This window comes from Sturnira hondurensis, unplaced genomic scaffold (assembly GCF_014824575.4).
Source record: "Sturnira hondurensis isolate 20B ecotype Veracruz unplaced genomic scaffold, ASM1482457v3 Scaffold0000396, whole genome shotgun sequence".
NCBI classification, from domain to species: Eukaryota; Metazoa; Chordata; class Mammalia; order Chiroptera; family Phyllostomidae; genus Sturnira; species Sturnira hondurensis.
In genome coordinates this window covers 2,523,788-2,546,348 of record NW_028073027.1, presented here as the reverse complement: position 1 = coordinate 2,546,348, position 22,561 = coordinate 2,523,788, and the positions used below count along the sequence as shown (strand labels likewise).

Sequence of the window (22,561 nt, the reverse complement as noted above, 5' to 3'; positions counted from 1 at the left end):
CCAGTCCAGTCTGGCCTTGATTGCCTGTGTCTCATGTCAGGTTAGATGGCATCAAGGGCTAGACTGGTTACCAAAACTTTGCCGCCACTCTAACTGGCAAAGACCTAAGGGAGTAAGATTTCAACAAACCACAACCACAGACTACAACAGGCACCCTAAGGATCTTGAGAGGAATAATGCCCCTTTTCAGAATGAACAATTCTCTTATACAATGATTGGGCTAAGTCCTCTGGCCTTTCGCATATAACTGAGGATTCTGCCTTGCTTGGCTTTCTCTGTAGCACTCCATAAAAGAAACCACAATCGCTTCTCTATAAATGTTGTATGGCTGATTTTGTGAACTTCTTTTGACAAAATTTTAATCCTAGGTCAGTTTGGCCATGTCGTCTAGGGTAATCTTATCATTCTTAAATAATCAAGTACAATTTAATTTTAATTATTTGAGTAAGAAAGATTCTCTTAGGAGAGTAGCTTTGACCAGGTGAGTAGTAAGTAGAGGAGCTCATACTCCTAATATATTTCAATACAATGAAGCGAAGGGATTATTTCCTGATTTAAAAAAATAGTTTCTCTGTCTTATCTCACTAGCCCTCATTACCCCATCCTCATTGTCACAGATAATAAGAGTATGACCACAGAGTAACAGTCATTCAAAGAAGGTTAGAATGAAGCAATCATGAAACACTCAAGGGCGACTCACTGGTAAGTACAACAGTTCGTCATCTGGGGATCTTCGTTTCTTGATGGATGTCATTTGGATGCCATGTGTGTTCTGACGAAACGCTGGTAGAGGAAAAAGGCAAACTTTATCCTGGGAACATTTCTGAAGCAATAATACATTTCCTAAAAGACACTAGTACCAGCCATACCTGCATGATTAGATTTTCTAGATCTGAGCACCCATTTAATTGGTGATGATTGCATTTACATTAAATGCAAACCTAATGATAATAAGGTGGGGGATAAGTGAGGCAGAGCAAGAGAAAGGAAGAATTTGGGGATGTAAGGAAATGGCCTGTGGTTCAAGTCTTGTGGCAGGAATCCCTGTGTCTCACTCACTGGCTTGTGTCTGTGAACAGCTGTTACAGAAAGGAAGATAAATTGGTTCTGTGTTGCATTTTTCAAGTCATTTATCTTCCAAGGTGGTAAATGCTTGTTACAGAGGTTGTCTTGCCAGTGTATTCAGACTTGTGCTTTCATCCCTCCCAGGTTAGTATACGCAGCACGTAACTCCTGACAAGCAGGCTCACTTCCCAGCACCTCAGTTTTCTCTTCAGTAAATTAAGCTCGTACATCCCTGTGGTTTCCAAAATTAGAAGCTACATCCAGGATCTAGGGTATAGAAATGATCTTTCCACCAAAGTTTAGATAATCCATTCCCACCGATATTCATTATTTTGTAAGGCAATTGTGAGGTGCTCAGGAAACACTACAGGAACTATGTGACCAGGCGGCCTCAAGAGCAAACTTAGGGTGGGAATATAATAATATTTATGCTTTTTATATATTATTATATTTAAAATTAGCTTATATAATTCATATCCTATGCACATGTAAACTATTCAAAATGAGCTTTTGAGAAATAATCAGACAGAAAGAGCCTAATAGGAAGGGCAAATCATAATGAACAGTTAGAACTTGATAATGATGAGACATCATAACATTTTATGGTTCTCCTGCAAAATACAATATGATTTCTGTTTCTTCTGGATACTAATTAGTAATAACATTAAGAGTCTTTCATGAAATAAGTAATAATGTGCCATACTTTACAGAATTTGTTGCAGTGATACCAGAGTTACGCAAGACCCCTTCTAGAATCAAACCTCCCCAGTTGGAGGCAGGTGTGGATCCCCGGTTGTCACCCTTTGTTAGCTGAGGGCTGGGCCTCTGAGGGGTGTGCCTGGCATGCAGACCACCCCCAGCTCCCGTGCCCTTCAACGACAGCCCCGCAGCCTTCATCCAGTTTTCACTGTGGGTTCCTTGAAATATGTCATTTCTGAAAAAGCTTGTCTGCTTAACAAAACAAGTTTGAAAACAACTGACCCAGATCATTAGCCTCACTATCAGTAAGATAACTGTGGCCTCAATGTCAAGACTCAGTGAGACCCGGATCTGTATATTCTCAGACAGTGCTTTTACACAGTGTTCTTACATCTCACTGTCCCCACAGACGAGGAGGTTGGCAGATGTATTTTCAGCCCTTGTGCTCAGTAACAGAAAGATGAAGTGATACCTACAGGCTAAGGTACTGATTCGCAAACTTCAGTAGCAGTACAGTCACCTGGAATGCTTATAAAACACAGGCCGCTGGGCCTCAAACCCAGAGTTTCTGATTCTTCAAGCCTTGGAAGTGAAAATTTATATTTCTCCCCAGTTTCCAGATGATACTGATGCTATTGGTGTGGGAGTCACATTTTGAGAGTTGCTAGACTAAGAAATCCTCACAATGACTGTTTTTTGTCAAAGTGTAATGCACACCTTGAGCTCATTTCGACACCTCCATCAATGCAAGAGCCATTCCCACTGCCTTTGGGGCAACAAGTCATACTTGCCTCTAGAGACCTTTGGCCCTTTATACAGCTTCTCTAATATCACACCCCACCCCTATAATCTGCAGATAGACTTAACCCTACTCCATTGGCCACTACAGCTACTTACGGCGCTTCGTACCATCACCGTTCTTTGTGCTGTCCGAGACCTGCTGCTTTCTGATGCTGTCTTCATCAGCCTTCCTGTCTCTCCCTGGGCAAGCGCAGATCCGGGCCTCAAAGCAGCGTCGGCCCAGGACTTGCCCACTAGGAAGGACAGAAGAGGAGAGGAAAGGATCAAATTAAAAGAATTTTAAAAGTCCCCTGAAGTTCTATTTCCACTGCTGGTCATCACCAGTCCATCACCACCATCAGCTCAGTCCAAGCTGCTTTGAGAGTGCACCCCAAAGCACTTGGCAGAATCCAAAAGTGATTACATGCCACGAGCAATATTAGTAAATAACATTCCACTTGTTCTGCCAAGAACCTCCAAGCCATTAGCTGAACAGCTGTATTTAGCTACATATTTTGAAGGAAGCTTGAATTAAGCCAGTGGATGTCTCTGGATAAAACCCCCACAGGCAGCCCAGACTCACTCAAAGAAACTGTTAAATGCCTTGGGGGGCATGAGAAAACAAACACTATCTAATAGAACTATTCCAGTTAAATGTCAGGAATTCAGGTATGAAGCGACTTGCATGCCTTCCCTCTTTTTTTTCCCCTCTATGTTTACCCACCCTGTTTTGTCTCTGCATTCTTAGATCTTTTATGTAAGTATTTGCAGCAAGGATTTAAAGCACAAAGGATAAAATCAAGGGTAGCTCTCTGCTGTGCATGCAAAAGTAATGATAAAGCAAACACCATTTCCCTCTGCCCTCTGCCCGTGTTTTCTGCAGAATGACAATTCTGCCTGTGCCACTTACTCTCTGGTTTCCAGAGTAACAATGATTAAAATTGGACGGCGGTTCATCCCTCCAACACAACTGCTGTTACACATGAAATTGTACAAGACTGTCGTGAATTCAGTGCCAACCTGAACACGGGGGAAAAAGAGCCTGTGTTAACAATTTGACCTAATGTTTTTCCTTCTCAGTTCTTCCTCTAAATAACAATTCCACTTCTGAAGAGGTGATGTTTTTTTTCTAGGAACACAAATTCCTAAACCCCATTAAATTTCTCTTTGCCTCACCTCTTGGAAAACTGAAAGCTAATGTTTGCAATATGGGACACTATAAGGGTGATAGGCCTTTTAAAAGAATCATCTTTGGCCCAATTCATTTGAAAGCTGATACGTATCACCCAATTCAAACAGTGTTCACCCAATATCTAAATATCACTGTCAAGGGAGAACCGAAAAGATTATCAGCAACGGCAGCAATGCTCCATGAATATTTTCCCTAATTACATAGATTTGAAGATACAATTCCATAAATAATAACACTCTGGAGCTTAAAAGGTCCTCAGCATTAAACCTTCTAGTCCAAAGCAACTGAAGTTCAGAGAGTAGGAGTAACAGTTAAAGGTTCACACAGCAAGCTGGCACCTAAGACTCTGGTCTCCCTACGCTAGTGTTCTGCTTTTCTAATCTGCCACCTGTTCATTCAGATTTCAACTAAGAGTCCCTTTCAGGGTCTCCCAATGGCAGAGTAAGAATACTTGCATCCAGTATTGGTGCCCTCTGGATAAGAGAAGGTCATATATTGTTCCAACTGCAAGTTCAATTATTATCATTATCAGCCTTTACGATGGAAACTGTTCATTTTTAGATTTTATTTATTTACTTCTAGAGAGAAGGAAAGGAGGGAGAAAGACAGGGAGAGAAACATTGATGTGTGAGAGACACATCAATCGACTGCCTCTCACATGCCCCGCAGTGAGGAACCTGGCTCACAACCCAGGCATGTGCCTGACTGGGAATTGAACCAGGGGCCTTTGGTTCGCAGGCCAGCACTCAATCCACTGAGCCACACCAGGGCCAATTTAGTTTTGAAGGAGACAGAGAAGCCATGTGTGGAGAAGATGGAGAGAAGAGATACAAAAAGGTTTTGTGTTTGATAACAAGGACTAAGATAGAAATAAATGCTTGAAACACCCTCTATCACTCAAATAAATCCTCTCCCCACCCAGCCCAGTCCATATCTTTTTACCTGGGGTGGCTCATAAGGTACCAGCACACTCTGCCTTCCTGTAATGGGGTCTTCTACATACTGGGCATGGCTGTTCCCTTCCACCCGAATCAAATGACTGGGCGGGGCAATCTGTCCTGCAGAACACAGAAAGACAAGGCAGTTAGTTCTTCACCCTCAAAACGAGGAAAACAAAATGAAACCGTATAGACAGAATACTGGGGTCAAAGCAATGATTTATAGAGGAAATATATAGCCTTAAAAAAGGAAAAGCTCTTATTGCCAGATACCTGTGTCATGAAGGTGTCTCCTCCTTTACAGCAACAGAAAGGACTGAAACAGTCATATATACTGGAGGGGCCAGTCCCAGGTTTCTGCTGTTTAAGGTTAATGATTCAAGATTTTAGAGAACTCATATAAACATATCTTTGAATCTCAAGAGGAGATTTTGCTAGTTGATGGGAAATGGGAGGAAAGGAAACAATTTAATTTTAAAAAATCAGCTTGAGATCAGAAAAAAAAATAAACAAATGGCAACAGATGGCAAGAACATCACTTTCCCTTTGCCTATTTTTTTCTCCAACATAAAGTCTCCAACTTGAGATCTTGCTTTGGTTATCAAGACGAGGCACTTACTGGTTGTGTTGTGCTGAAGGAGCCCAAGGGTGAAGAATAAGAAAGGGAAAGCAATTTTGTAAAAAAGTGTAGGCAACGTTTCACAAAATTATGATATTGGACAGGGATCCAAAAGAAAGAGGCTGATCCAAGAATTGGGAACCATAAAGGTTGTTTTTAACCTTTGACTATGTATTATCATTCCCCCCAAAACTGGTATTTAAGAACAGTGAAAAGCTAAGTGTGTCAAATTGCCCTGTGAAACATCATCTATTATGTTGAAAAGTAAAAACAGCGATTATGTCACACTGAGAAAAAAATAAACAGTTACGTCACCTTGATGGATCAAGGGCCGTTATAAAAACCTATAATAAAGCTTGGTTTTAGGAAATACTCTTTATGGCATATTGTTAAGTGGAAAGCAAGATGCAAAGGTATGAAAGGTAAGGAGGCCCTGTAGAAAAGAAGTAGAAGTTAGTGTGTAAAAATTAGGTGTGTTAAGTGGGAGGATTTAAACCTTATTTTCTAACTTGAAATTCTTATCCAACTTTTTCTTCCTCTACTAATTTTTCTCTACTGTCTCTTATATTCTCTACATTCCTATATTCTAGCTACCAACTAATCTTTCATTTTAAATATGTTTTCTAAAGAAAGCATTCTGATTCCCAACCCTCCTACATCCTCATTGCTTTTATGAATCCTTTACATTCTCCTATCCTTCCTTTCCACTTCTCTGGGTTCTTAGACTTCCTTCACAGAATCTTAGAAGGTAAAATGTCAGTGAACCCATGGAAACACTGAGCTCTCCTGTAAAGCAACTGCTAGATTTGTGGCTCAGAATACAGGCACAGATACAGATCCTAAAGGTGGGCCCAAGACACCTGTTCCCAGAAGCCCAGTCCTTCACTTTCTTTCCTGCCTGCTCCCTGCCTTATATTGTAGATTTTTATCTACTCCTCTTGCCTATTGCTTGTCTTCTCTCCTTTTTCTTCTTTCTTACCTTTTCTATTTTTTCATAGTGCTCACCTATCATGCTCCTTCCTCATACCCTTCTAGCATTCAACTGGTCAGGCCTTTACTATCATTCTGGGAAAAGCATGAAAGCTGGATTCTCTAGCCTGTGCTGAATAGACCAAATGGCCAAATACTATACTGTTCTTCTTATACCTCATATTTAAAAGGAGAAAATAAGAAGTAGGGAGAAGAAAGGCAGGTCCAGGTTATCCAGTCATTACTAACATTAAATTAAATAGTTCAAATCATTGTGAGTCACTGTGAAAGCCACATATATATTGATCATTAGTCTCAGATACTCTGTCAGCTGTAAAAGGTAGACCAAGCTCCCATCAGTTTGCAGAGGCTGGAACCAGGAAAGTGGGCTCCAAACAGAAGTCTTCATAGAACCTCTATCCTCTAAGAGCTAAGTTGAATGGCCAAAGAACCCTCTTCTCCTTACCCTCATTGAATTCACGGCTCAGCTCGTGGTTAGGGCACCGTTTCACCACCTCAGTGACATGCTCAGCTTTCTTGTAGACAGGCATGGCACGGATGACGGCACCCTGAGGAGGTGGGGTCATCACCTTGATCTGGATGGGGCATGTCTTGGCAATTTGGCAGTAGAGTTTCTTCAGTTCAGTGGAATACTGCTTACAGATAGGCAGGTGATGGAAGGAAGAACATATGGAAGATATTGTTACACCCCAAGTCAAAGCAAGGAAATTATGTCTCCCTTTTAGAGCCTTTATAGTTTTATGTTTACCATTGGCTACTACTACATGACAGTGAGCAATCTTAATAGAATGAGTTATATTCTTTAATCAAGCTAATAATTTTCTACTTTAAATAAATAAAATCTAATGTTTACAAAATGTTTCACATTTTTCAAAATGCATTTACAAAATTATTTCCTCTCTTTAGGATGAAGAAATTGGGTTTCAGGGGGGTTTAAATGATTAACACCATTAACCGCTTTATAGAGCACCAGAAACCAAATGGAAAAATAATGTTCACATGAATTGAGTGATTTTAAACAGATTATAATATATCCTGCCCTTACAACACTCTAGAAAAGACTCCCAGGAATTACGGTTTATGGGAAAAAAATTTAAGATGAAACGTCTGGCAGTGAGTGAAGGGATTTTACCCAAAGTTAACTAGCTAGAAAGCAACAGAGCAAACATGCCCCTACACCGCCACACTTGACTTCTAACAACATAACCTAAGAGAATGCAAAATCTGCAAGTGGTCACTCCACTCTACACTCTCATGAAAAAGGGCTGGTTTCAAGATGGAGACTTCTTCACCCGCAAGTGAGTGAAACCTTCCCTGAACACGCTTCCTTCTGCAGGGGGAAGAATTTTAGCGGTTGGTTGTTCCACTGTTTGTTGGTTATAGAACTGGCAAAATAGGATTGAGAGAATATGCGACCAATTAGAAACAAAAGGGGGGGGGAGTCCTATCTTGTGTTGCTTTCTCTTCCCACCTCTGAACCAGTACAGAAAGTCTCCATTCCAGCCCTGTTGTCGCATTAAGCCCTAGCACCCCTGTTCTCTGGGTCAGTCCCCCATCATTGCAATCCTACTCACTTTGATGCTGGAGTGAAACCACCCAGGCACCAGAATTTCCAGCCAAGAGTGGAGCACCTAGTAACACTCACCCAAACAAGGGTAAACATACACACACAGGTTGTAATTATAAGTTGGCAGCAACATCCTTCTCGGGGAAAGACGTGGGGGAGCAGGAGCCAAAGAGGCAAAGAGTAACTATCAATATGTTCCAACCCAACACTGACTAAAGGCAAAAGCACATTTAAAGGTGCTTCATCTCTTGCTTTTTGAAATATAACATGCATTTAAATAATTTTACTTTATATCCCAAGTATTTCAGCATATTAAAGGTTCAGTTAAAAACTTCCTAATATTAAGAGTGTATTGCATAATCAGCTCTCTGTGCCCGCAGGTCAAGGATTAAATAAAATGAAAGGATTTTGAGTAGCTGGAAGAAACAGGCCGCATGCCAAAAAAATCAACCACAAAAATAAAATTCTGCTCAGGAAGCACTGATTGAAATCTAAATGGATATTTTTGCTCTAGTGTTTTTAACCGATGACTCTAAAAACAAAGACATTTTCTTAGGCCACGTTAAGAACTCACATTTATTGAGAACTCCAAGAAAATAAGTTGTATTTTTATTAGTAATCTAACTGCGAGTTTCATAAGGTGCACCACAGGAAAGATGGCTGAAAAGAAAGTCTGTCAGCAAACACCTGAAGGCAAATACGGCATCCATCCAAGTATGTAGATTGGAAAAAGAATACGTGTTTAGAGAAGGACAGTTAAGAGAAACATTCCAGTTCAATAATTGATATACTATAAATCAAACTTGACAGACTAAAACACAGATTACTAAGAATATGTTCGGGCCTCATCAGGTGTTCATTCTCACTTGTCCTCAGGGATGGAGAGAAGGGAATCTAATTTTTGAACTTAATAAATAAGAATAGCTTCTCCATTTTATGAATTCTCTTGTGAGAAATTTAATCTGCGCATAAGCCTTCAAGGAAGGTATTATAGATATATGATCTCTTATCTGAAAATCTTGGGGCCACAAGTTTTAGGATCCAGAATTGCCTAGATTTTAGGAAGCGAGTGAAGGTTGTATAGCATATATTGTAAACAGCTTCAGCGGAATCCAGGGCAATGCCCCATAACCAAACCTGAACATTACTGCCAAATTCATGAATATGCGCACCCTCTGGGAAAAGACTATAAAGCCTCAAACTCAGCCTGCATTTCCCCACCAGATGAGTTTGGTACAAACTTATGAAACTAAAACAAAACCAGTGCTGGTTTTCAGAGCTCTTTGAATTTCAGAACTGCAGATAACAGATAATGAATCAGTATTTTCACACCTACTTTACAGATAAGAAAATTCAAGGCATAGAGAAAATTAACACTTGTCTGAGGTTACAGAGAAGAGCTGGCCAGCAACCAGCATATAGGAGTCGGTCTTTGTCTGGTGATAGTCCCTCATTCCTCTATGCTCTTGACTTAGGGGTGCATATTTCTGTACTTTCACATTTTTCTAATTCTCAACAACATGGCTATTTTTTTTAAATCAACATAAAGGTATACAATCTTCTTTAACATTAAAATGGAACTCAAAATTTGTCTGTTTAACATCAATAATTTATCTCTTTATTTCTCAGCATAATAATATTTGTTCATTTAAGTGCAGGGAGAGGCAGTAAGTAAAAGAAGTGAAAGAACCCTGGAAGCCACCTTGAACCCTCATACTGTACCAGCTGTCTGCTAGGACTTCCGTTATAGCACTGGGGAATTCACGAGCAAGGTTCTGCTCTTTTGCCTAGTTTATGAAGGCCCTTTATGTTCTGGCCCCATCTCTTCCATTCTCTCCCTTCACCCCACCAAACTCACACACTTCCATCCCATATTCTGCACAAACCTGTGCATGCCTCAAACATACCACCCACGATTCAAACATGCTATTCCCTATCTGGAGCATTCACAGTTTTCCTCTGTTCTCCATACCATGCCAGGCCGATTTAGCTATCATTTCTCAGCTAGGATTGATCTAGTACTGTAGACCATATTTTCCAATTTTAGTGATGAGGATTTTCTATTGACTACATCTAAATAGGTGACTAGGGCCAAGAAACATTAGGATTATTGCTTCTGGTTAAGCTACTACGCCTGCCAGTCAGTTACTAGAGGGGCCAAAGTGATCTGGCATGGTCAGTTCTTTACAAAGCCAAGCTTCGCCACTGTATTAGCTTTACTGCTTGTTAATTGGTTCTGTGAAGACATTTAATATATTCCCAGCACTAAATTCTGTCTCCCTGGCCTATACCATGTTCATAATTCCTTAGACTTGCCTGCTTCCTTAGTCCCTACCAAATCGCCACTCTCATCTTCACCAATTTTCCAGGTTCCTGCAAGATCACAAAAAATGAGAGTCCGCATTGGAACAGCTCTGGCTTCTCTTAATGCCTCTCTTACTTTCTCACTGGGACTTTTAACATTCGGCTTTAAAATGCTCCCAACATTGATTTGAGATCTTTCATTCTAACACCCAATCTCTTCTTTTGGGTATGTATGTTTTGTTTTAATCAGCCTTAAGACATCATTTACTATAAAGTGCATCAATTTTTAAGTGTGCAAGTTGATTGCTTTAGGCAATTGTACACACTTGTGTAACCACTAACACAATCAAGATATAGGTGATTTCCACCCTCTTCCTCACCTCCCTCCTCATCAAAATGATCTTACGCTGCTTTGCAATTAATCCTCTCCCCAGCCCTTTCCCAGGCAATTGTATACCTGCTTTCTCTCACTGTGGACTTGCCTTTTTAGAATTTTATAAAAATGGAATGATACAGTATATGATCTCGTGTGTCAGGCTTCTTTCACTTAGCATAATGTTTTTAAGATTCATTCATATTTTTCCACATATTCCATATTATTTAATGGAATCCTATTATTTCTCAATTCACTGATTTTTTCCAGTTTGTATTTACTAGGAATGGAACTATTATGAATGTTCATCTACAAATCTTAGTGAGGACATACATTTTTATTTTTTTGGATTAGGACCTAGAGGTGTGATTGCTGGGTAACTGTATGCCTAACTTTATAAGAAACTGCCAAACTGTTTTACAAAGAAGCTGTGCCATTTTACATGGTACCAGCAATGTAAAATGAAATGTCTGAGCATTTCCTATCTTTGCCAGCACTTGGTACTGTCAGCTTTAATGTCATTGCAACCAGTATAAAGTGATTCTCCTTGTGGTTCAAATTAGCACCTCCCAGATTATTAATGACGTTGAGTGTTCTTTCATATAGTTATTTTGTATACATTTATAATTATACTTCCACATAATAAAGTAATACACTTACTTATTTTACATGCCAATTTGCTATTCTTTTTTGAAGTGTTTGTTCAAACCTTTCATACCCTATACATTTTAATTATATTGTTTTTATTCTATTTTGAGTTGAATATGCTCTGTATGTATTCTGAATACGAGTCCTTTATCTGATGTAAGTTTTTAAAAAATATGTTCTCCCAGTCTGTAGCTTACCTTTTTTACCCCATTTTCTGTGCTTCTCCAAGACAGTTAATTTTGAAGATGCATCAATATTTTGCCTTTAGTGCTCAAGTTATTTGTGGCCTAATCAATCTTGGTCTAACCCCACGTTAGAAGTATTTTTGGTGTTTCCTGGTAGGAGATTCATGACCTTCGCTCTTGTGTTTAGTCCTATAACTACTTTCAGTCTCTTCTTTGATCTCTTCTTCCCAACCTCCTCCTCCTTTCTCTCTCTCTTTTTTTAAATGAATGTTCAGTTGTTCCAACACCACTGGTTGAAAAGATTAGCTTTATCTTTTCCCCCAGTTGAATTGCCTTGACATCTTTTTTTGAAAACTAATAGGCCATGTGTGCTTAACTTATTATCTGGGCACTGCTTTCTCTTCTATTGTTTTATGTGTCTACTCATATATTGGTATCTCACCGCCTGGATTACTCTAACTATATTAAAGTCAGTCTTAAAATCAGGTAATCTACATCTTCCAATTTTGTTCATCTTTTTCCAAATTGTTTTGGCAATTCTAGGTCCTTTGAATTTCCATGTAAAATATCCAGCGTCAACTCTGAAGAGAAGTGAGCAAAGGCTATAGTGATGGCAGATAAGGTCAGAAGTCAGAGACAATATGGGGGCCAGGTCATGCAAGGCCTTATAGGCCAAGGTTAAGGACTTCAGCTTTTTTTGATGTGCAATAGAAAGCCACTGGGAGAGGTTTGAGAAGGTGAGATGGTTTAATTTCATTTTAATAAGATTCTAGCTGTTATGTGAAGAGCAAAACAGATTTTAAGGTTCTAAGACAGAAGCAGGGACACCAGGAAATCAGTAAGGGAGCTACTGCAAATACCCCAAGTAAAAAATGAGAGAGGCATAGACCAGCTATGGAGTTGGTGAGAAACAGTTGGTTTCCCGATACATTTTAACCAGATTTGCTAATGGATTAGTTGGAGATAAAAAAGGAGAAAAGTAAATGTATTCCACCAAAGTAAAGAAGAAGAGTTTCATAGAGGTTGTGATATTTAAGGTAGGCATTAAAGGCAGAAAGCACAGTTTCCATGAAGAGAGAACATCACAAGTTTATGAAGATATCACATAGTTCATATCTCCATGAAGCAAGGAGATATGAACTATGGTTGAAATATACAGATGGGCTGGGAGAAGGACAAGGAGGGGTAGAGCAGTAAACAATGAGTCTAAGTAAGCTAGGAAGGCAGTTACCAGATTCTGAGCATCCATGCATTTTAGAATGGACTCGACCAGCAGACAAAGGAGAGTCACTAAGGATTGTAAAGCGGGGAAAGCCCTAGTCAGTTCTATGTAGCAAGTTAAATAAAGCTGGCAGGAGCAAGTAGGAATTAGGTAGGAAGAAGAGAGACTTACCAGGAACAATTTAGGCAAGACATGAAGAGGGCCTAACCTAAGGCAGCAGAAGAAATGAAAAGATGGAGAAATGGAAGAAATGTTTTAGACTTACTAAAAGCCAGTCTTCTAGTTTTCATCTTAAAAGATATGCAGGGAAGCACCGGGACAGACCAAGCACTGTTATTCATTAGGAAAAAAAGATGATTACACAAATAATATGTTATTTGCTTATCCCTTTTCTAAATGCAAAGCAGAATGAATGAGAGTTAGTGTTCATACAGGGCTCTCAATATTCAATAGGTAAATAGTACCTGACTTAGTCAATGGACTCTTGTACAAATGGAAAAAGGAAAAAAAATAATTATTTTACTTTTGGACAAAGAAAATAAAATAACATGAGGTAACACTGGAATTAATAGGCCAATTTTGTTGTGAAAGAGAAAAAGGCTTAGTTCTCAAAGCCAAGAACATTGGAGAAGGACTCTTAGCCAACACCAACAACAGTAAGCAACTTTACTGTACTAGGGACCAAAGACGAGATTTGATTTCTGCCTCTCCTATTTATTCCTAGGCTTTTATGCAGTCACTTTACCTTTTGCAAAAGAAAAAAATTATAATATACAATATGCATCCCTTAGAATGGAGGGAAAAATTACAGGTATCAGAAGCCTTAGTCAACTGCAAAGAACAACGTCAAAGCCACATATTATGGATAATTACTGAAGCCTCATCTTTCTAAGATTTTCCACATTAAGTGTTTAGTGTAGCTTAAGCAATTTGGGGAGCATTGTGAAAACACTATTTCAACTTTTTCAGGAAGTAGTTGTTGCCAGATAATAAGTAGCCTGCTGGAGTTTGAATATTAACCATTTATAATGAATCACACATTTCATACTGATCTGCTAGTAATCACTAAGTTCTAAACCATGTTATTAGATCCATTTGTTTTAAAACTGAATGAATTTGGTTTATCTGCTTCTATATACTTAAAATACTCATACATGTGTTCATAAGTGCATGTACTATAATTTTGTGTCCTTAAAACTTACTAAAATTGTGCTGCTCAAAACTTAATCTTAGTAATCTGCTATTTGCACTTCCTATGTTTGCAAGATTTATCCATGTTTTTACCCATAGATGTATTTCATTTATTTTAATAGTAGGTGACAGAGGAATGAGATGGAATGAAGACCCTCTGCCTTATCTGTAATGTTCTATTTAAAGAAAATATTTAAAGCAAAATGGAGCTTTTTAACATTTGGTAGATATACATAAGGTGTCTAAATTTACTTACCATGTTTTATATGCTTGAAATCTCTCTCTCTTTTCTAAAGATTTTATTTATTTATTTTTAGAGAGGGCAAGAGAAGGAGAAAGAGAGCTAGAGAAACATCAATGTGTGGTTGCCTCTCACATGGCCTCCACTGGGGGCCTGGCCTGCAACCTAGGAATATGCCCTGACTGGGAATTGAACTGGCAACCCTTTGGTTCACAGCCCACGCTAAATCCACTGAGCTACACCAGCCAGGGCCTGAAATATCTCTTAATTAAAACTTTTAATAAATGAATTTGGCACAAGCAACACTAACCTGTAAAATTGTTTCAGACTTAGAATTTTAGAAGATAGACAACACAGAAATTAGATGTCAGAACCCAGAAGTAACCTTATACCATGTATTGTCCAAACCGTCTTTCCCCCTTAATTTTCAAATGTAAAATTTAGGCTTACAGAAGTGAAACTGGTTAATCCAATAGATATTTAGTGAGCACTGCTTCATGCCAGGCTCTGTCCTGGATCCCAGGGAACTGGCAGTATCTCTTACCCTAAGGGAATTGGTTTAAGGGAAATACTGACATTAAACACGTTCTTCCTAAAATTGTGATACATGTTCTGAAGAAAAAGTAGAGAAAGACACACCAAAATGTGGGGTTCTACTTAGTCTGAAGAGTCAGGAGAGCACCCCTGAAAAAATAATTTTGAAAGGTTACACAACTAAATCTAGGCATTGTGGAGATGAAGTTAGATTTCCTTTCTCCCGGAAAGCGAATACCTTTTCAAGTACATCACATACTCTAGTGACTGAGTTTCTACAGAAAACCAAACTGATATTTTAAACCAAGGACTTGAATTTATGCTTCTATTGCTGAGTCACCTGTTCCAAGGCATTTTTAGTTCAAGAGAACATTCCTAAGCTTTTCTTAGAAAGTTAGACCAGGAAAAGCTTAGAGATGATTTGGTTCAGCCACTTCAGTTACACAGGAAAAATCCAAGAACGAGAAATGAGACAAGATTTGCTCCAAAACACACAGCAACAAGGACCATCTTGGCCCACGGACCAACATTCTTCCCCATGTACCATATAGTCTTAACGCTCATACTATAGGGCCAAAGTGGAACTGGTATATTTGCCACCAGAATGAATTACATAATTATACAATGTGATTAGAAACACAAATATAAAGCCCAGAGGTCATCTGGAAAAGAAATATGATCACCAATTTCCTACAGGATTATAAGGTTATAATATGAGAATCTTGAATACAGGAATAACATGAAATGCCCACCAGTTGTTTTAAGAACCAATTTTACTCCTTCAGGTCCTAGGCTTGATAACCGGCAGTGGGCTGTACTAATCCTTTTTCCTTTTACATATTTAAGTAAGACAGCACAGAAACTCGTGCCTCTTTAAATTAGGCAAATCTTCATGTAAAATTAGAAAATGAAATACTGTGATAGATTTTTTAAAAAGCATATGTGAAAGATTCACTTCTAAAGATGGAAGTAATTGACCTCTCAGACGAAGTCACAGATTTCTGACCCTCCCTGAGAAATTTCAGGCAACCCCCGTGATCTCCTGAAACCCTGAGTTAATAAGTCAAAAGAATAAAATAAGGGAGCTATATCAGTTCATCTACAATGCTTCTTCTATTTTGAAAATTTTATTCAATGTTGCAAATTTGTTAGAGCCCAGTTACCAGGTACATGTTGACAAGGAAAACTCTTTAAAAAGAATGTGGAAGAAAAAGTATTGATAATCATTCTGATTTTTGTTCAGAAAAACATAAAAAGTATAGGAATCAATGTGTGTACTTATACAGATGTATGCATGTCAATAGTGTGTTTATTCTTAGGAAGTAATAGCCTATGAGCAAATGAAGAGCCATTTTTTTCTTGAGCTTTAAACAAATTTCCTCTTACACAGTCTTAAACATGCACACAAACAAAGGATTTCTACAGTGGCATGGAACAAAAATACCTCAAAACTAACACACAAACTAAACCCTTGCTACACAATATCCTTAAAAAAAAAAGGAAAAGTGAGCTTTGCCTAAGTTTTGTTTTGTTTTGGGAGGGATGGAGGGGAGGGAATTTGACATACTGAGGAGTGAGATGCTCAGAGTCAAATATCATGTTCAAATAAAATGATTCCAGGGGATTTTGGAAAACAAGAGTAAATTCAGCTCCTCTACTAATAATATGTTGCAAAGAGAAGGGGGTGGGGAGCATTCCTGTAACTACAACCTCCTCGTCACCACCTGCCTCAGTAGACATACTCTATTACATGCTCTTGGCTGCCAGACTGGTAATTCGGTATCACAATGCATAGAGATGCCAGCTAACATCAGCACGCACCTGCACCATTTTTCAACAGCTCCCTTTCCTGAAGGTGCAGCAAAGACCGCACCTCTCCACTCCTCAACAAACAAACAGACAAACAAATAAACAACAGACAACAGTGTGGTAGTTACCAGAGGGAAGGGGGCTAGGGGTGGTAGGAGGTGGAGGGGGCCTAATACGTGGTGAGGGAAGATGGTTTGACTCTGTGTGGTGGACACACAGTGCAATACACAGATCTCGTATCCTAGAAACATACCCTTGAAACCTACATGATCCTGGTAACCACTGTCACCCCAATAAGTTTTTAAAAATTCAAAACTTCACTCTATTAACCTCTCCCAGAAGAAAGCAACGTATCTTATGTAAATCCCATATCACAAGGCTACCCTGACCCACAAATGTCCAAGGATATGGATACAATAAAATTCCATAAAATAAAGAAATCAATAATTATGTTACCACCTCAAGACTCAATCCATTGTCAAGGGAAGCAACTCTACAGAGCAGTGTCAAAGCCATCCTGTCAGCTGCCAGACAAACCCATATCAGGCACGCACAAATGCTAACGGGAAACGTTTCAAAGTTTCTGTAATGTGACACTATGCACATTATGACCTATTGGCCATTATCCCACAGAGCTCACCTCAGTACATAAGACCAGATGTAGCTATGGCCACTAACACTTAGGACAAAGTAGCTACCACTGAGGGTGGGTGGGGCTTAGTGAAAGGTAAGTTAAGGCTTAAATACATCAATGATATTTTTGGCCTTCTGAATAAATTTGGGTTGATTAAAATAAAGTGGAAATAAGGAGTTATTCGGCTTCTTTTAAAAACATTTAATAATTAAAAAGTTACCACGTCAAAAAGTTGTAGTTAAGCAAATATACTCTAAACAAACAGGTTAGTGTGTACGATGGCTGTGATGGATGGTGCACCCAAATACCCAACACTAAATGAGAGAGTGCATGCATGTATACAGCTTGAGGGTGAAATGGGGGTGTTTCCTTGTGAAGTCAACTTTAAAAGGTTAAGTGGAAAACCAAAATATCATTCAAGAGCTAACTAATAATCCTTCCTGGGACTAGACCAGTCTTAGCACCTCATTTCTATCCTGCATCTGTATAACGGCACAGAAAATATTGCCCAAAGAATTGTGGACAGGAAGTCAAGAAGACAAGGTTCTAGTCTTACACCTCCCCACTGACTTCCTGCATTATCTTAGGCAAGTAATTTCCCCTCTTGGGCTCCAGTTTCTTTACTCACAAGTAAGGCATTGCACTTCAGACGGTATCTACTTCAAAGGAATGGGAAATCTGCAAAGTGAGCTTCCAAGCAGGTCCTGAGCCACCATATCCCATTGGATCTATCATAATGATCGGCAGGAAGAGATCCCAAAACTGGCCCCATAGTCGTCTGGCAAGGCATTCACTTCTCCTCCCCGTCTCCCTTCCTGCCACAGCTGTCTAGGTGCCAGACATGTACGAATTGTGCTCTTGATAGTTTTACAAAAAATCCTTCCTCCGAGCACTTTTCCTGATGGCCCCAGCCAAAGGGCCGCCTGTTGCCACCTGTCAGTTGTGGGGATTAATTACCTGAGCTGAGGCTGGGAGCGGCACATTCTTCCCGGGGCCGCACCCACAGATGTTGACATCAAGCAGGTGGGCTGTCTGCTACCTGCTCACCATGAAGACCAGCCTGGAGCCCACAGGGCCTGGCAGGTGTGTGTTGGGGGTACCCAGACAGCACCACAAAGCAGCAAAGCCTTGGCAGGGAGGAATGTGCCCTGGGACTAATCTGGGAGGCCACAGGCAGCCCTGTGGTCAGCTCTGGACACCAGCCTGGGAGGCAGCTGCAGCCTGCCTACTGAAGAGATGGCATGTTATCCCCAACCCTGGAATAGAGTGGGGGTGGAGCCCACCTGCTTCATTCTAGCTGCCTGAGGGTATGAATTTGCAAAGCCAACTTGAAAAAAAATTGACAGGCCTGATAGGTAATGTTGCAATTTTATCTCCCTAGGAGAGTAAAATGACCTTTCATTTATTGCCTTCTGCCACCACCACTGCCAGCCAACCCTACCTGACCAGTAACACCATTTGCAGTCACCTTCACTGGAAGGCATCTGTCAGAGTGCCTGGTCTACAGCAGAGATGCCCAATCAGTCTTACCTTCCCTTGGATGTTTCCTGAAGTCACAACAATAAGGGGGAAAAAAGCTGGGATAAGATGCCTTTTCTATTTTCCATGTGCAGAGACTGGGGCGTGAATGTTTAAAGCAACGTTCCAATGAACAGTAGAAATGAGAATGCATGTCAGGGAATTTGTCTTCTTTTCAGCACCAATTAAACACTTACAAACAACTGTCCTGACTACCTGTCATACATGTGCTCCTTGTCCCTCAGTAAAAATAATTTCAACATTCCTCAGCAATACAGGGAAATACAATTATCTGGCGAGCAAGAATTCTCCTAGCAGGAACCCTGGTGGGCAGAGAACTATTCTCCCTCACACCCCGAGACATAGCTCGCCTAATTCTTCAACGTATAAATGAGAGAAGAGACTCATAGGAAAGGTCACACCAGAAGTCGGCAATAAGACAGAAAGAATTAGAACCTGTGACTCCAGCTGCCATCCCCATGATCTTTTCAGTATAAAACATTCCTATGGCCTTTTCTCCGAGAAGGCATTCTCCCGGGGCAGGGTTGGTGGGCACATTGGACAGCTTCCTAGGCACACATTCTCTAGACAGGAGACAATCTGTGCCAATCATCTACTTCCCTTTAACCATGGAAGTAGCCGATCTGACTGACCAGGTCGCCCTCCAGGTTTTCAGCCATCATTTGCCCTTAAAGAAAAGCATCTTTCCTTTCCTTCACTATGTCTACCTCACTGTTCCCAATACCCTGCAAAGCCCTGGACTCTTACACCCATTCTTTCTCTCCCCTTGGGGCCCAAACCTGATGCTTTCTCCTTCAACTCCACTGTTTTCATAGCCCCTACCTTGGCATATCAAGAAGGCAGCCCTGAGACACAAAGACAGTGGTCCTGCCCACAAGGAATATGTCATTTTCCCTGGTCTAGGACAGTGACTCACACTACGACTCTTGAATGAAGCAAAGTCCTTCCTGGTGGCAGTCCTTCCATCCCCCAACCCAATGCTAGAGCTACAGTTTCTGTGTATACTTCCACACACATTTGGTGTTCTCTCTGAAAATGGATCACAGTGTACAGTTTCCAAACCTCTTCCCAGAGAACTGAAACATTTAGAAACCATTCTTCACTGGAGGCACATACACCCCTATTACTATGTAGTATGCCAGACACCCTTCGCAAGATAATAGCACATTTTTTGACTTTCTTCAGCTCCACTGCTTATTCTGGAGTTTCATTTAGACATCAACCCTAAACGTGAACCCTCTTCTCCAGTCAGGGTGATTCGTTTAAGCCTGTGGACCTCTCTTTCTACGGGAAGGCTACGTAGGAACAGGTGGGAAAATACGTCTAAACAATAGGAAGGGTCATAGCATCTACTGATTTCCATAAATGACAACATTACCCACCCATCTGGGCCATCCTTAACAATTTATAGAGCATTTTCATGCACATTATTCGTCTTTCAGCTAACACTATGAGAAAAGCATCTGCATCCCCTTTTGTTAATGAAGGATCAGGTGCTCAAGGAGGTAAACCAGTTTGCTCACAAAGTGAGGGTAGAAGATGAGGTCAAGCCCTTAATCTGGCCTTTAATTTCAATCCCAGGGCCCTGACTGTACATATATGCACATCATATGTTACACTGCAGGATGTCCATGCATTCATGGAGTTCTTGCTTGCTCACATCACAGTGTCGCATGCTAGGACAGAAAGAGGTGTGGACCAAGTCCATGCCCTCCACAAACTTACCACTTAGGAAAGGTCAATGTAGATAAACATTTATGATGTAAAGCAGAATATATGATTAAGACACACACACAGAGGAAGCATAAATACCACAAAGTGCTTTCTGCCTTCAAAGTCCCAGAAGGTACGGAGCAGCCTTGAAAAAATTGTTATCACTTCACCAGAATGTAGGTTTACAAAATTGCAGCTAATACCATCCAAACCCCTATTGTGTGTGCTTCTCATTACCCATTTATTTATTTCTCTCTCTTTCACACACATACACATGCATACAACTCTGATTTAGAAAATCAAGAGTTGTACATGTTTTTTCTTTTGAGAAGAAAAATAACTCAATTCATTCCTGAAATAATTGTATAGCTTCCAACTTCAGGTTCCAAACAGTAAAATGGACACGTACAGTTTTCTTTTTAAAGATTTTATTTATTAACTTTTAGAGATGGGGAAGAGAGGGAGAAAGAGAGGGACAGAAACATCAATGTGTGGTTGCCTCACACACCCCCTACTGGGGACCTGGCCTGCAACCCAGGCATGTGCCCTGACTGGGAATCGAACCAGCAAGCCTTTGCTTCGCAGGCCCATGCTCAATCCACTGATTGAGTTTTCTTTTCTTTTTCTTTTTAAATTATTTTTTTGTTATTCAAGTACAGTTATCTGCATTTATCCCCCATCACTTCCCTCCCCCAACACCTACAGTTTTGAAGATTACTGAATGAAAAGGGAAAATCTGCATATTTTAATGAGCCACAGTTTCTGCCATGCCTAATGTATGATCCAATAGTCCCAGCACTAGGACCTGGTGCAGCTTAAGAAAACAGGATCCATGTTGAAAGAATACCCATTTTTAAAAACCTAACATTTACTGAGCGTGATTTAGTCTAGGTGCTTTGCTTAGTTCTTTATGCCATATAACCATTGCAGTAACCTGGGAGTAGATTATTATTATTCTCATTTGCCAGCTAAGTGAACTGAAACTCAGGAAATTGAAGTAAGTCGCCTGTCTTCCCCAGCTGTTAAGTAGCAGGGCCAGGTTCAATTCCAGGCCCCCCTGCTGGTAGTGCCCTTGCTTCAGCCTGCACGGCGACGGCTCAGGGCAACAGGGAAGAGGACAGCCAGACTGGCTGCAGAACCTTTGCCATGTGGTGAAGCCTGCCCGAACCTCAGTCCTTCATCTCCAAGACAGAAGTAACACCACTAACTGCCAGAAGCTGGTTGTGGGGGGTTCAATGGTAAGGAAACCACGTGACGTTTGTTTACAGAGCCCAGCACCAGAGCAAGATCTAGACTAACAACAGCTCTCATCATTGCATCACCGTGGTGAGTCTCCGCAGTTATTCTCACCGGGGAGCTTTATTGATAGACCAGTGAACAGCAAAATTAACTTAGTGACACAAATTATTTCAACATGAACTTCTAAAGATTAATCCTTGACTCAAGTACTAGCTAAGACTGTATGGGAAGCTATGCTTCTGGGTGAATCAGGAAACAAAGAAATGAAAGTAAAGATGGAAAGAAAACAAATTGGAAGGGTCAGTTTTACCACTATAACTTCAATCGATATCACTGGGTTCTCCATTCTATTTCTGACATTCCTCATAAAGCATCACGTTTTATTATGTTGTTTCCTGGTGGGGAAAGCATTACAAGTTCCACCTTATGCTTCTACCCACAATATTTAAACTGCAATCCTACTGGACTGGCCTTGTGTCAGGAGCTAAATCAGATTAGCAAAGGCGGTTAAATCTCTTCAGCAATCATTGTTGAGAATCACTGTTACTCTGATATTTTATATCTTTCGTTCCTTCCACCTCGGAGAAATGGATGCCCAGGTGTAAATATAATAGGGCTTAAAAAATGAGGGAAATGAGTAGCAAATGGATTTCAAAACATAAACAGAGGCAATGCACGCTGACCTCCTCTGACTTACTGTATTTTTATGACACTTAATATACCAGGTGTGTTTAAGTGTGCTATAATAAATTTGTGATAAGTTTAAGGGACTTAAACTCTTTTTTTTAAAGTTTCCTGCGACTACAGCTGTCCCTAGGGTTCCAAGTAAAAAACAACGAGATTAATTTCTTTCAAGACTACACCATCTTACAGGCAAATTGCTGAGTTTCTTTATTACGGATTAGTACAGTAAGTCAACATGCTGAAATGCTGAGACTTCAGGAGTATTGTTAATATACTGCCAGAGAGGAAAGGTGTAACTTAATAAATTAGATCAGAATTGCCTTTTAATACCTTTAAGCCAAGTCTTAAACTTTTGCTCACCTCCCACTTTGAAAACAAATCCGTAGGAAATAAAA

The 22,561-nt window shown here is 40.1% G+C and overlaps 1 protein-coding gene across 5 annotated transcripts in view; it reads right to left on the bottom strand.

Moving 5' to 3' along the window:
* The window catches only part of TP63 (tumor protein p63), a 223,298-nt gene that overhangs the window by 22,939 nt on the left and 177,798 nt on the right, over positions 1–22,561 (bottom strand). For 4 of the 5 annotated variants that reach the window (XM_037038715.1, XM_037038652.1, XM_037038458.1 and 1 more), the window contains 5 exons: positions 6,729–6,915; positions 4,679–4,794; positions 3,455–3,564; positions 2,662–2,798; positions 701–783 (listed from right to left, as the gene is read on the bottom strand). In XM_037038715.1, coding sequence (XP_036894610.1) covers positions 701–783; positions 2,662–2,798; positions 3,455–3,564; positions 4,679–4,794; positions 6,729–6,915 — 633 coding nt within the window. The remainder of the gene's footprint in view (positions 1–700; positions 784–2,661; positions 2,799–3,454; positions 3,565–4,678; positions 4,795–6,728; positions 6,916–22,561) is intronic. The other variant, XM_037038534.1, reaches the window with a different exon arrangement.